General features: G+C 44.2%; 1 protein-coding gene across 2 annotated transcripts in view; it reads left to right on the top strand.

Annotated features, from left to right (window-relative positions):
• FBXO42 (F-box protein 42) overlaps window positions 1-13,745 on the top strand; it is a 117,038-nt gene that overhangs the window by 70,098 nt on the left and 33,195 nt on the right. For both annotated transcript variants that reach the window (XM_043908914.1, XM_043908913.1), the window contains exon 4: window positions 7,102-7,236. In XM_043908914.1, coding sequence (XP_043764849.1) covers window positions 7,102-7,236 — 135 coding nt within the window. The remainder of the gene's footprint in view (window positions 1-7,101; window positions 7,237-13,745) is intronic.

Genomic DNA, 13,745 nt, shown 5'->3' with positions numbered 1-13,745 from the left:
GTAGCTCTGAGGCAGGTGGGATCTTCCCAAACCAGGGGTCCAGCCGGTGACCCTTGCTTTGCCAGGTGGCTCCTTAAATGTTAGACTACCACGGAAGCCTGAGGATGGTGTTTTAAAACAAATAGTGTTGGAACCCTTTGTTGTTGTTTAATTGATCAGTTGTATCCAACTCTGCCACCCCATGGAATGCAGCACACCAGGCTTCCCTGTCATTCACCATCTCCCAGAACTTGCTCAAACTCATGTCCGTTGAATGGGTGATGCCATCCAACCATCTCATCCTCTGTTGTCCCCTTCTCTTCCTGCCTTCACTCTTTCCCAGCATCAGGGTCTTTTCCAAAGAGTCGGCTCTTCACATCAGGTGGCCAAAGTATTCAACTTCAGTCCTTCCAATGAATATGCAGGACTAATTTCCCTTAGGATTGACTGGTTTGATCTCCTTGCAGTCCAGGAGACTCTCAAGAGTCTTCTCCAGTACCACAGTTCAAAAGCATCAATCCTGTGCTCAGCTTTCTTTATAGTCCAATTCTCACATCCATACGTAACTACTGGAAAAACCGTAGCTTTGACTGTATAGACCTTTGTTGGGAAAGTGATGTCTCTGCTTTTTAATACACTGTCTAGGTTTGTCATAGCTTTTCTTTCAAGGAACAAGCATCTTTTAATTTCATGGCTACAGTCACCATCTGCAGTGATTTTGGAGCCCAAGAAAATAAAGTCTGTCACTGCTTCAACTTTTTTCACTTCTGTTTGCCATAAAGTGATGGAACCAGATGCCATGATGTTAGTTTTCTGAATGTTGAGTTTCAACCCAGCTTTTTTACTCTCCACTTTCACCATCATCAAGAAACTCTAGTTTCTCTTTACTTTCTGCCATTTGAGTGGTATTATCTGTATATCTGAGGTTGTTGATATTTCTCCTGGCACTCTTGATTCCAGCTTGTGATTCATCTGCATTTCACATGTGGATGAATGTGAAATGAATGAATGAATGTGAATGAATGAATCCAGCCCAGCATTTCACATGATGTACTCTGCATGTAAGTTAAATAAGCAGGTTGACAATATACAGCCTTGTTGAACTCCTTTCCCAGTTGTGAACGAGTCATCTGTTACATGTCTGATTCTGACTGTTGCTTCTTGACTTGCATAGAGATTTCTCAAGAGAAGTGTAAGGTAGTCTGTCTCTTAATGTTTATTACCATCTGCATTTTACCATAATTATCTATGTAGGAGAGGCTACATGCTAAAGAAAAACTTTTTACTTGGGAAGCAATTTCCTTGGCTCTTCTGATTGACACTTTCCTCATCTGTAAAATGTGTATATGCCCATATGTTTAGGAGTTTTCCACAGTTTGTTGTGATCCACAGAGTCAAAGGCTTGTGTAGTCAATGAACCAGAAGTAGTTGTTTTTCTGGAATTCCCTTGCTTTCTCCATGATCCAACAAATGTTGGCAATTTGATCTCTGGATCACCCGCTTTTTCTAAACCCAGCTTGTACATCTGGAAGTTCTTGGTTCACGTACTGCTGAAGCCTAGCTTGAAGGATTTTGAGCAGAACCTACAATTCAGTTCAGTTCAGTCGCTCAGTCGTGTCCGACTCTTTGAGAACCCATGGAGTACAGCATGCCAGGCTTCCCTGTCCATCACCAAATTCAGTAGTTCCCCCCAATCTTCTTCTCTGCTTAATTTAGTGAATGGCATTATCATTCTCTCCATTATACAGACTTGAAATCTTGGTTTCATGCTCAGTTCCTCTCCCTCCCTCAACAACAAAAGTCAAATCTTGTTGACTGTTCTGTCTCTGCAGTCTGTCTCATGTCTTTCCTTTTACTCCCATTACTCACACTTATGACTTAATCATCCCATCTTTCCTATCTCTTCTTCCTACTTTCCTCCCACACCTCCCTCCCTCCCACATTGCAGCATCTTACTTCCCCAGCCAGAGATCACACTTGTAACTCCTGCAGGAGAAGTGTGGAGTCTTAACCACAGGATCGAGAGGGAAGTCCCCCTAAATCTTTTCTAAACACTCTTCTTACTTTTTCTCTTCATCTGAACCTGGTCTAGACACTGTTGGTAGCCATCTTTAAAACTGGGGACAGTGCCGCCTCCTGGGGCCTTTGGATGTATGCAAGGTCATGGCATACTGTCTCGACTGGAAAGTACCACAGGCGGATAGTAGGCAAGGAAGGACCTGGGTTGCCGAATGTCCTGTAGTGAACGGGATGATCCTGCACACAACAAACTGACCTGTTCAAAATGACAGGCGCCCTGAGCCGGGAAGCACCGCAAACCTAAGACATAAAGCCAGCCTTACCATTCCTCTGCCGAGAAGCCTCAGCCTATCTGCACTGCAGGTGGACGTCTCCACTCTGGTGGCCTTCAGCGCCCCAGCTTACCTGTTCAGCCTGACTCACGGTTGCATCCTTACACAGCCAGGCTCTACCCACACAGGATTCTGTGTTTGTCTGAAATTCCCTACTTCGTGGCTTTGCTTAGATGCCCTGATTTCATTTCCCTTCCCCTCCCATTGCTTTTTAGCCCCTAGACATATTTTCCCCTTGTTAAATGACAGAAAGTGTCCTGACCTCTAAAACCCATCTAGGAGACAAAGCCAAAATCTACCTCCTTTCACACTATTCTCAAATTCCCCAGTATGGAGATTAAGCTCTTCTCTTTCTCTGCTTATACTGCCTTAATAGACTCTTCATACCTTCCTTTTAATGTTTATTACCATCTGCCTTTTACGATAATTATCTGTGTAAGAGAGACTACATGCCAAAGAAGAGCTTCAGACTTGGGAAGCGAGTTCCTTGGCTTCTCTAATCCACACTTCCACAAAATGTGTATAACAAATCCTGTTTGTGCCACAGGTTACTAGGAAATTTAATTGAGGAAACAGTTGTAGAAATATGTTTTAACCTGCAAAATGATAGGATAATGATGGTGTCTCCTCCACAAGGTTCTTGTCTGCCTGAGAACACTCTGGTCCCATGTCTTAGACATCTTGTGCACCTCTCACAACTCCTGGCTCATAGTTGACATCAACTAATTCTGTGGAATTGTGTAACAAAGATATGAGCAATAGAGCGTCTTTCTTATGTAAAAGTCGAGACAGAAAATGCAGGGGAAGTAAATGAAGCCAGTTCTCCTAGTTATTTGATGAGTGTTTGTATGGCCAGACATGCAACTCTTGACTAAGGTAGAATGTCCCTTTCAGGTTGACATAGGGGGCTGTTGAGTACCCAGAATTATGTTTTGGTGTCCAGGCTGCATATATGGTCAGGTCATTCCATACACATGCCAACCTTGCTCCTGCAGTAGCCAGCAGGCCCAGACTGGATAACCAACCTGTCTTATTCCATAGTTATGTAATTACAGGCCTTATCAAGTATGTCCTGGCTTGTAGATGCTAGACACGTGACAACCTAAGCATGGGATAGATGCCTCAGGACCTTTCCCTGGAGACAAGTGAGGAAACAAGAGAATTTAACCTCTGAAAGTACAAAAATTAGTCCAGTGAACATTTAGTGACTACCAGGCACCATGAAAAATATGAAACTGGAAGACCTTGAACTTTAGAGAATTATAGTATAGTAGGAAAGTATTCAGAACACTGAAAACTCTTTGCTTACTGTGTGTGTAATTGTGAATATTTGATTTGTCTTCAAATAGGAATTATTAGATTTTAACTTGAGACATGTGACTTTTAGTAGTTGTTCATGGAGCAGTCAAGCACATTTCAGAAAATTTGAAGAGATTTAGCTATTGGAACAATCACATTCTCAATGTTATTAATATTTTTTTTAGCAGGGTAATGATACCATACAATGAACAGTAACTTCTGTATAGTACATTCCAATGGTCTGTATGTTCTGAAAGGAAAATGTTCTGTTTGGGTGGAGAACTTTGGTAAAAGGAAATAGCTACTTGAGCCCTGGTGTTTGCTGAGATTCTTAGTTTGTTTAAAAGGCCCGTTGAGTTTGTTGGGTCCCCACCCCGACTCAGGCCAACACGTAGGCGCCTTAAATAAAAACAGACACAGTTCAGTAGGATGCTTAAAATGCGCGAGTGTATTATTGATGGCTGTTTTCTCATTCTCATTACATCTGAGTTCTAAACATAGCTACCTAAATTGACTCTCTTCCTCTCCAAGCTTTGTTGATAATGCCTGCTGGACGTTGAAAATACACTGTGTGAAACTTGTCATTTCGGTCCCATTAGCTTTGCATAGACTTTGGGCTGTGCCTTCCTCTTCCAGAAGCCTTTGTTTGCGCAAAGAGAGCAGGAAAATGCCATTTGCCTTATTTTAGTATAGGATTAAAATACACGTGGTGAAGATCTCACGGGGCCAGCTGCTGGCTAGGTTTTCAATCCAAATAGAGCAGAATGTTTGCTACCTCTTTGAAAAATAAAGGCACTGTGTTCTTTTACTGCATGAAGGAAGCAGCTGCCAGGAGTTGGTCTTTGAGGAATAGTGGGACATAAATGAGCTCCTGACTCTTTTAGTTATGAAATCATGGATTTGTTTTATTAAACATTGTCATAATGGACCTCAGTTAGAGTTTCAGAAGACAAGGGACATGGCTAATTTCTGTTCTGGGGTTCCGGATTATCCAGAGGAATAGAATGTTCTCTTATGCTGGGCACCAGTCAGGACAATTTAAAATTGCCCCAATTTGTTGGAGCAGCTAGTTCAAACAAGGTATAAGAAGACCAGGATACTTGAAGCTTAACGGCTTTAGTGGAGATTAAAGTGTGGCTTCAGTAATTATCCTATTTGTTTGTTGAATATTATCTAACTTGATCTATTGTTATTTGCAGTGCTTAACAACTCTGAAACATGAGCAATGGAATTATGTAGAATTTTCCTTCTTGGGGGGCCACACCGCACAGTTTGTGGGCAGTGAAAGCATGAAGTCCTAACCACTGAACTGCCAAGGAATTCCCAGGATTACACTCCTTAATAGCCTTTCTTATTGGGATGTTAATGTAAAAACTGATTTAGATATGGATTGCAAGTTATTTTCAAGGCAAAGAAAGTCAGTGGGGAAATTCCCTGGCAGCCCTGTGGTTATGACTCTTATGCTTTTACTGCAGGGGCCTGGGTTCAATCCTTAGTCAAGGAACTGAGATCCCTCAAGCTGCATGGCACCATCAGAAAATAAAAAAGAAAGAAAGTAGTGGAAAGTGTGAAATCATGTTACCCTTCATATTCCATCGTAGCATGGTTGAGTTCTGGGAGTAATTAAGTATTTTGCAGATGTGAGCCTGTTGATGATTAAACGGCATTTCATTTCTTCATATCTCTAGTTTCTTTAATTTCTTTGTTAATTTGAAAAGCCTGTAGCTCTGTTATTGTGCAGTGTTAGAGGTCAGATGTGTCGGATTTACTCCTTCCCCTGGCTGAGACTACGGGGTATAAGTGACTGAGCACATTGCTTTTATTTTCTCTTAGCTCATCCAACTTTCAGATGTGGCTTCCCTAGTGTAGAGAGCCCTTAAAGGCCTATCAAGTGGGCTGTGTTTAGAAAAAATAAAAAAGGAGGGTTATTCCCAGAGCGTTTGTGTATCACAAGAGGTGATTATAGCAGTAGCATTTCCCTTTTTCTGAGCTAGAGTCCAGAAGAGATTTTAAAACCAGTGGTGGACTAGACTGAGCTGGACCTACCGATGGGCTGGATGAGCACCAGAGCCCTGTTGCCCCTGTGGGCCGAGCCTCCGAATTTCTTTTCCCTTTCCACTTCCTTTTACATGATGCTTAACTGTTTCAGCCTAGTTTGACTTTGAGAGGTCTGGTTTTCCCACTGATATGCATGGAATGAATGAAAAGTTTTGCTCTGCTCTTTTCCCTAAAACCCAAGATGGTGAATGCAGAGCTGTGAGGAGCATGGCCATCTCTCCCACAGGATAGAGGCTGCATGCGCTCTCTGGGGAGAAGCACAGGGGCGGAGCTGAGCTTCCACGTGTCTTGTCCAGGCCCTGGCTCCGGTCATCCTGGTGTTAGGGCAACAGCCCCTCTCACAGCCATTGACTCTTGCCTTCAGGACAGTGTCCGCTGGTGAGGTGTATATAATCACCTAGTTAAACAGGCTTTTCTTAGAGACCTCGGTGCTTTTCGTGTACTTATTTAAAGTATGTGTTTACTTTTGGTTGTGCTGGGCCTCTGTTGCTGTGCGTGGGCTTCTCTTGTGGAGCAGGGCTCTGGGCGTGTGGGCTTAGTAGCTGGGGCTCTCAGGCCCTGGATCTCGCAGGTTTCAGTAGTCGTGGTGCTGGGGCTGTAGTTGCCTGAGGCGTGTGGAATCTTCCCGGACCAGGGGTTGAACCCGTGTCTCCTGCATTGGCAGGCGGATTCCTATCCGCTATACCACCAGGCAAGGCCGACCTTGGTGCTTCTTATGTGTTACTGCCTGCGTTGGTTTTCTATTCAGCACCGAGCAGTCAGCTTTGGTGGCTTTTGGATACACCTAGGAGCTTAGTGACTTTCATGTTTTTTCTCTTGGTGGTTTGGGGACCATACTACCTCTGAGATCCCTAAGCTATATTGGTTCCATGTGTGTGGTTACTTTGTGGCGTTGATTAAAATTGTTTTCTGTCATTCTCTTTCATATAAAGTCTTGTTTATTGTTTTGTTTCTTCATATTTCATTTGAAAGCAAAAGCAATAAGAGGAGTGGTGGAGAGAAATGGGAGGACTGAGTCCTCTGTTAGCAGTGACTCTCTTCTTCTAGCCCGCGAGGATAATGATGCAAATTCAGATTAATTATGGAGCTGCACTGACATTTCACTTATTGAGCACTCTGAATCTAAATTCTCATGTGCTCTTGCTAGAATTATGCTGTCTTATGTAATATCATTGTCAGCTTGCTTAGTGTGCTCAGAAATAACATTTCCGTAGCTTTTCTCTGGTTTTGGTTTAAAGGTTAATGTAGTGTTGATGAACTTGAAGACACAAGGCTGGTTATGGAAAGGTTGGTACCTGGTAGCAGTTATGATATGTGTGAAATAATTGATCTTTGAAAGACATGGACTATAGTTAAGGTCCTAGAGTACCTTCAAAATTAGACACCAGTTGTTCATTAATTGTTTTCTTTCTAGGTGCGTGCTATTATGATGCTAATCAGTCTATGTATGTGTTTGGAGGCTGTACCCAGAGCAGTTGCAATGCTGCCTTCAATGACCTCTGGAGACTTGACCTAAATAGCAAAGAGTGGATCCGACCTTTGGCTTCAGGTAAGAGAGAAAATGCTGCTCTGTGCCCCCTTACAGGGAAACTCCCCTTGCACGGAAACTCATGACCCTTTTGGTGTTGGTCTCAAGAACAGATTACTGGGCCCCAGGCCCTTTGTCAAATCTGCTTGTAAACGCTCACGAGCGACGTGCTTGTGTAAGGTCTTTGTGTCTTTTCTGAGTTATGCTTCATCATTAGTGCTGGGACCCTGCCAGACTCGCTGCACCGCTGTGTGAACTCGTCTGTGTGGTTTTCTCAAGCGCTTGTCCAGGTGTGACGCGCTCTTTGGTATGAAGGTGAAGTAACAGCGGCACAGTCATGAGAACTGCAGTTGACTGACAGAAGCTGTTGTCCCAGGGCTGAGGTCTGTGAATGTCTTTCGTTGTTGCCAGCTCAGGTATTTGGGGAGTGTGTGAAGTATGCCTCTGCTGGTCCCTCCTAACTTCTCAGCAGTGTGGGAAGATCCCACAGGCGGCACAGCCCCTCATCGTCCCACTGCGCCAAAATCTGGGCAGAAAGCCGCCGGGTCGTTTTCTCTTTTGACCTAACCTTTCTTGGGGAAGAAAAACACACACACACGATTGTTTCCGCACTCACAAAGCGGGGTGGCTTGAAAAGGCACAGTTAGAAGCTCGGAGGGGCCCGGGTGATGGACGAATAGAGTCCTCTGAGTGTAAAGCACCCTGCTTGGTTTGTTGGCAAGCCTTTCCCAAACATTCTTCTTTTGGCCTTGCAGGGCTGCAATTCATCGTACTTATTTAGGTCTTGCTTGCTTTGATCACCAAATGGAAGGCAACATGGTATATTAGAAAGGGCACTGGACTAAGAGTGAGGCGACATGAGTTTCATTTCCTGGCAAAAATCACCAATTCTGCATGTAACTATGACTAAGTTACTGTATCTCTCTGGGAGAAGTATGCAGGCAGATCAGAAGATTCTGTTTTTAAGTGAATTGAGAAAGCTGCTTTATGTTTCCCTTTATTTCTGTAATGACTGCTCTGAATATCTAGGCCAGGCGCTTAGAATCTCTTTATGAGAAGAAGCTGCATTTTGCTTTCCCAAAGCTGTAAGCCCCTGTTTCTTCCCTCTGCAGTAGACAGTATGGGAGAGAAGCACGTAGTGACTGTAGGCGCTCAAAGCTGGAACTGGGTTTTGAACACAGGAAATTCTTTAAAACTATTGGAAAGATGAAAAAGTGTTAATCTTAAAAAATTTTTGAACATTAGGACTCTTTTAGAGCCTTCAGAGCTTTGTACTCTGGGCCATTTCCTTTTCTAGCACTTTGTAACCCCTGTTGCACTTAACACAGCATGGATTAATACTTAGAACCATGGATTCTAAAATGCAGAGGGTTTTTCTAGCTTAAGCATCCTGTTGCCATTGTACTTATTGTCCAGGCCCCATATGATGTCCCAGTAACAAAATACCAATACCGCCTGTCTCTGTTTCGTAACCAAGCTTTATGACTTTGGGGCTTCCCTGGCGGCTCAGATGGTAAAGAATCTGCCTGCAGTGCAGGAGACCTGGGTTCACTCCCTGGGTCGGGAACATTCCCTGGAGAACAGACTGGCTGCCCAGTCTAGTATTCTTGCCTGGAGGATCCCATGGACAGAAGAGCCTAGGGGGCTACAGTCTATGGGGTTGCAGAGAGTCCAGTACGACTTGAGAAATGAACACTTTTATGCCTTTGGTAATTTGGCGTGGGTGTTGCTCTTTCTTGTACGTGTGGAGTTGTGGACCTTCATAGCCTATCGGCATCTGCTTTGTTTATTTTTCCTTATTTTTCTTTACAAGATAGACATGGCATTTTTGTTGTTGTCAACTACTGAGTTTAAAGACTATGCTTTGAAATCCCCAAGGTAGAAGTATCAGGGAAATACCTGTCTTTATAATGCAGATTTTATAACTGATCTGAATTTTTAAAAAAAATACAGTGTTGGACTGTTCCCTTTTATAAAACATCTTGGCTCCTGAAAGTTTAAAAGTACTTTTCTAACAGAATATCTCAAATAATCTAGTTTCTGCATCACTCTAATCTACAATTAGAGGCTAGTTTTGGGGGGGTGGGTGGTGAAGACTGAGCTTTTTGAAATGTCTAGTTTAAATTAAAAAACAAAACAAAACAGTAGTTTAATTAAGAGTCCTATGAGATTCTCAGCTTCCCAGGTGGCACCGTGGTAAAAAATCAGCCTGCCAGTGCAGGAGATGCAAGAGATGTGGGTTCGATCCCTGGATTGGGAAGATCGTCTGGAGGAAGAAATCGCAACCTACTCCAGTATTCTTGTCTGGAGAACCCCATGGACAGAGGAGCCTGGCCGGCTACTGTCCACGGGGTCAGAGAGTCAGACAGCACTGAGCGCACTCACACAGAAGCATACGAGATTCTCATTTAGGCAGAAATCCCATGGGAAGATTGCCTGAGGCAACCAAACATCAGTGATTCTTTCTGAATAAGAGACAGTTGTTGGTATGTCTTGGTGTCCCTGACTCACCCATTTGAGCACTTGGAGGTGGGTAGGTCAGATGGTGCCCGAGGGGAGCGTGCTGCCTACTGCCCTTTGGTACCAGATGCGAAGTCTTCCAGCGTCTGAGTATCTGCAGATGAAGGGTGTCTAGAGTGATGGTTTTAGCCATGTTCAGTCTTCAAGTGTAGCTCTTTGGAAAAGAGCATCAGGCAGGCAGTGGAGCAATGTGGATTGGGAGCAGAGTCTTGACACGGAACACCGCTGTCTCAGGCGTCTTTTCACCTGTGGTTGGTGATGTTGCGCATGAGACTGGAGCGTCTCAGTGTGGTTGGTGTCCTGGCGCAGGCTGCCATAACAAAACACTGTAGTCTGGGGGGCTTCAACCCCAGAAACTTACTTCTCACATTCTGGAGGCTAGGAGTCCGAGATCCGGGTGCTGGTGAAGGCTCTTTTCCTGGCTGTCAGAGAACCAGGCAGCTTGCTCTGTGTCCACGTAGCAGAGAGTGAGTTCTGGTATCTCTTCCTTTTTTTATAAACCGAATTATCTCCCAAAGCTCTCATCTTCATACGCCATCACACTGAGATTCAGACTTCAGCGTATGGATTTGGGGAGGACACAGTTCAGTCCATAGCAGTTGGAAATAATGTGTTTTGTCAACAAAACCTTGTCTTGCATTTCTTTTGAAACGACAGGAAGAGGGAGCATCTAGAGGGAGGGGGGTGGTGATGAGTGCTGGAATGACGGCTCTTACAGTTGAGAGAGACCTGTGGTGCTTCTCCGACACTTCCACCGAGGTACCGCCTCCTCCCTTTTACATAAGGGTAGGTGAGTCCTGCCTTCGTGGAGCTTACACTGTAATGGGGAAGAAACGGTAAACAGTCATAAAGGAAGTGAGGAGTGGGATGTAAAATAAGAAAGGGAGACAGCCTTTTCTGCTGAGACATGAAAGATACAGAGTGGAGGGAGGTGAAAGTGGCATGTATGAAGAACAGGACGTATTGGAGGAGCTGAAAGCAGCCCTTGTGGATGTAGCGTAATGAGCAAGGGGTGGCATGGCATTGACAGAGCTGAGGTGTAGATGGGAGCCAAGGGTATTGTGATCCTACATACATTTTAAAGAACACTGCTGCTGCTATTTAAGAAATGGATTAAAGGAAGGCAAGAAGATGAAGCAGAGAGAACAGATAGGAGGCTATCAGAATAGCACTGGTGAGAGCATGTGATAGCTTGGACTAGAGTCACAGCAGCGGAGATAGAGAGACGTGAACGAGTCTGAGCTGAATTTTTTTTTTTTTCTTTTTTTTTTTTGAGCTGAATTTTTATGTTAAAATTGATGGGACTTCTTGATGGATTAGATATGGGAGGGTGAGAAGGGCAATCAAGGCTGACTTATGTACACTTACGTAGATAGTGGGGCCATTTGCTAAAACAGAAGAAATATTTGGAAGAGGTTTTTTTTTTTTAAATCTCTTTAAACATTTAAGTGGTGGTATCAAGTAATTCATTGTTATGGGGAGTCTAGCATTTGAAGTAGAGGGTTTGACTTGCCTTGAATGATGGCATAACCCTCTTGCTCAGTTAATTCTGCTGCAATTCTTCATTTTGTTCATGCAGCAAATATCTATGGATTGCTTACTCTGTGCCCAGTATTCCTTTAGATGCTGGGGATTCATGAGTGAATAAAACAGACAAAAATCCTACTCCTAATGGAGATTAAGGAGAAGGCAATGGCACCCCACTGCAGTACTCTTGCCTGGAAAATCCCGTGGATGGAGGAGCCTGGTAAGCTGCGGTCCATGGGGTTGCGAAGAGTCGGACACGACTGAGACTTCACTTTCACTTTTCACTTTCACACATTGGAGAAGGAAATGGCACCCCACTCCAGTGTTCTCGCCTGGAGAATCCCAGGGATGGGGGAGCCTGGTGGGCTGCCGTCTATGGGATCACACAGAGTTGGACACAACTGAAGTGACTTAGCAGCAGCAGCAACGGAGATTAAATTCAAATAAGGGAAAAGTGAAAGTGAAAGTCACTCAGTCGTGTCTGACTCTTTACGACCCCCTGAACTGTGCATGGCATTTTCTAGGCCAGGATACTGGAGTGGGTTGCCTTTCCCTTCTCCAGGGGGTCTTCCCAATCCAGGGATCGAACCCAGGTCTCCCGCATTGCAGGCGGATTCTTTACCAGCTGAGCCACAAATAAGGGAAGACATGTTTAAAATGGCAAGTATGTGATATAGTAGAAGATGATTAATGCTCTTGAAATGAAGCCATAGCATAGTAAAGGGGATGAGGAGCAGGGGAGACTGCCGCTGGGGATCAGGGTAGAGCTCATGGAGAAGGTGACCGCAGAGCAAAGGCTTGATGGGGACAGGGGGCGAACCGTGCTTATCTAAGGAAAGAGCATTCCAAACAGGGGATTACCAGGGCAAGGGCTCAGAAGTGGAGGTGTGCCTGGGACAGTCAAGGGGTGATGAGGAATCCTCTGTGACTGCAATGGAGTGTACAAAGGAGGAGGTACTCAGAGAGATTAATGCAGGAGAGGGTGTCGTACATACACGGCTTTCTGGCTGTTACAAGAACTCTGTGGGCTTTGTCCTATTCTTTCAGTGAAATGGCTAGTCATTTAGGTTGCTGAGAAGACTGTAAGAGGACAAGTATAGAAATGAGATCAGTTAAGAAATGGTAGCAATAATCTAGGCAAGAAATAATGGTGATTTGGATGAGGGTATTAACAGAAGGATAAAAGTTGGCTGCATTGGATCGAGTCCACAGTTTGGATGTGGAGTGTGAAAGAGGAGGAGTCAGGATGAGACTATCAGGGGAGTGTGGCGTCTTGGGAGCTACCCTACGTGCACATGTTTCCTTTCCAGGAGAGGAGGAAATCATCAGCCGTGTCTTATGTAGCTAAGAGGTCAAGTCATATAATGACTGAGACTTGGCTTTGAACGTAGCCAAGAGTCTTTAGTGAGAGGCAGGAATGAAAGCCTGTTCGGAGTGGTTTTAAGAGAATGGGAAGAGAGGAGCTGAAGACAATATGAACAGGCCATTAGTTTTTTTAAGAGTGTTGCTATAAAAGAGAGCTGGAAAGTGGGGTGCTGAGTAGAAATTAATGTAGAATTGAGAGGATTTTTTTTAAAAGATGGCAGTTATAGCATGTTTATATGCTGATGGGAATCTAGAGAGAGGAACTGATTCGGATAGAGAGGAAGAAATAATTGCGAGGACAGTGTCTTAAAATAGTGACAAAACAGAGTCTACTCTGCAGGTGGAAGGGTTGACTGCGGACAGGAGCATTGACTCTTTATCTGTGGAGCAAGGAGTCTATGATAACAGATGCTGGTGGGTGGCTAGATGTGGGAATGGGTGGAAGTTCTCTCTTGACCGCTTTATCACTCAGATAAAATAATTAAGGGTGGAAGAGAACAGAGCCGTTGGAAATCCTGGCCAGTGATTCTCAATGTACAATTATATTCATTGTAGTCTTTGCCAGGTGGTTCTAGGAAGTTGAATGTCTCACCTTCTGGTATTGTATTAAGGTAACCTTCATTCTTAATTGGTTTTGTTTGACTCAGCCTGTGTTCAGTTCCCAAAGCAAATGAGCAGTTCTTAGGACAGATACTTCAAAAGACTAGTGTTTAAACCATTCTTTCTAAAATACCCTTTATTCATACTGAGGCTCATTTTGGCATCTGTTTAATATATGATATCATAGGAAGTGAAAGTGTTAGTCACTCAATTGTGTTGACTCTTTGTGACCGCATGGACTGTAAACTCGCCAGGCTCCTCTGTCCATGGAATTCTCTAGGAAGGAATCCTGGAGTGGGCTGCCATGCCCTCCTCCAGGGCATCTTCCCCACCCAAGGATCGAACCTGGGTCTCCCACATTGCAAGCAGATTCTTTACCATCTGAGCCACAAGGGAAGCCCTATGATGTCATAAAGCACAGCCTGTCAACTCTAGGCCTGGGCACAGTTGATTTTCCTATCACATTCTCCCCATAGAATCTTCTTTCCCAAGAATTCCCCACCCTACCCCTCCAGTTT

This window comes from Cervus elaphus, chromosome 8 (genome assembly GCF_910594005.1).
Source record: "Cervus elaphus chromosome 8, mCerEla1.1, whole genome shotgun sequence".
Classification (NCBI taxonomy): domain Eukaryota; kingdom Metazoa; phylum Chordata; class Mammalia; order Artiodactyla; family Cervidae; genus Cervus; species Cervus elaphus.
Note: the sequence above shows the minus strand (reverse complement) of the source record. Positions and strands in the feature narration are given on the sequence as shown.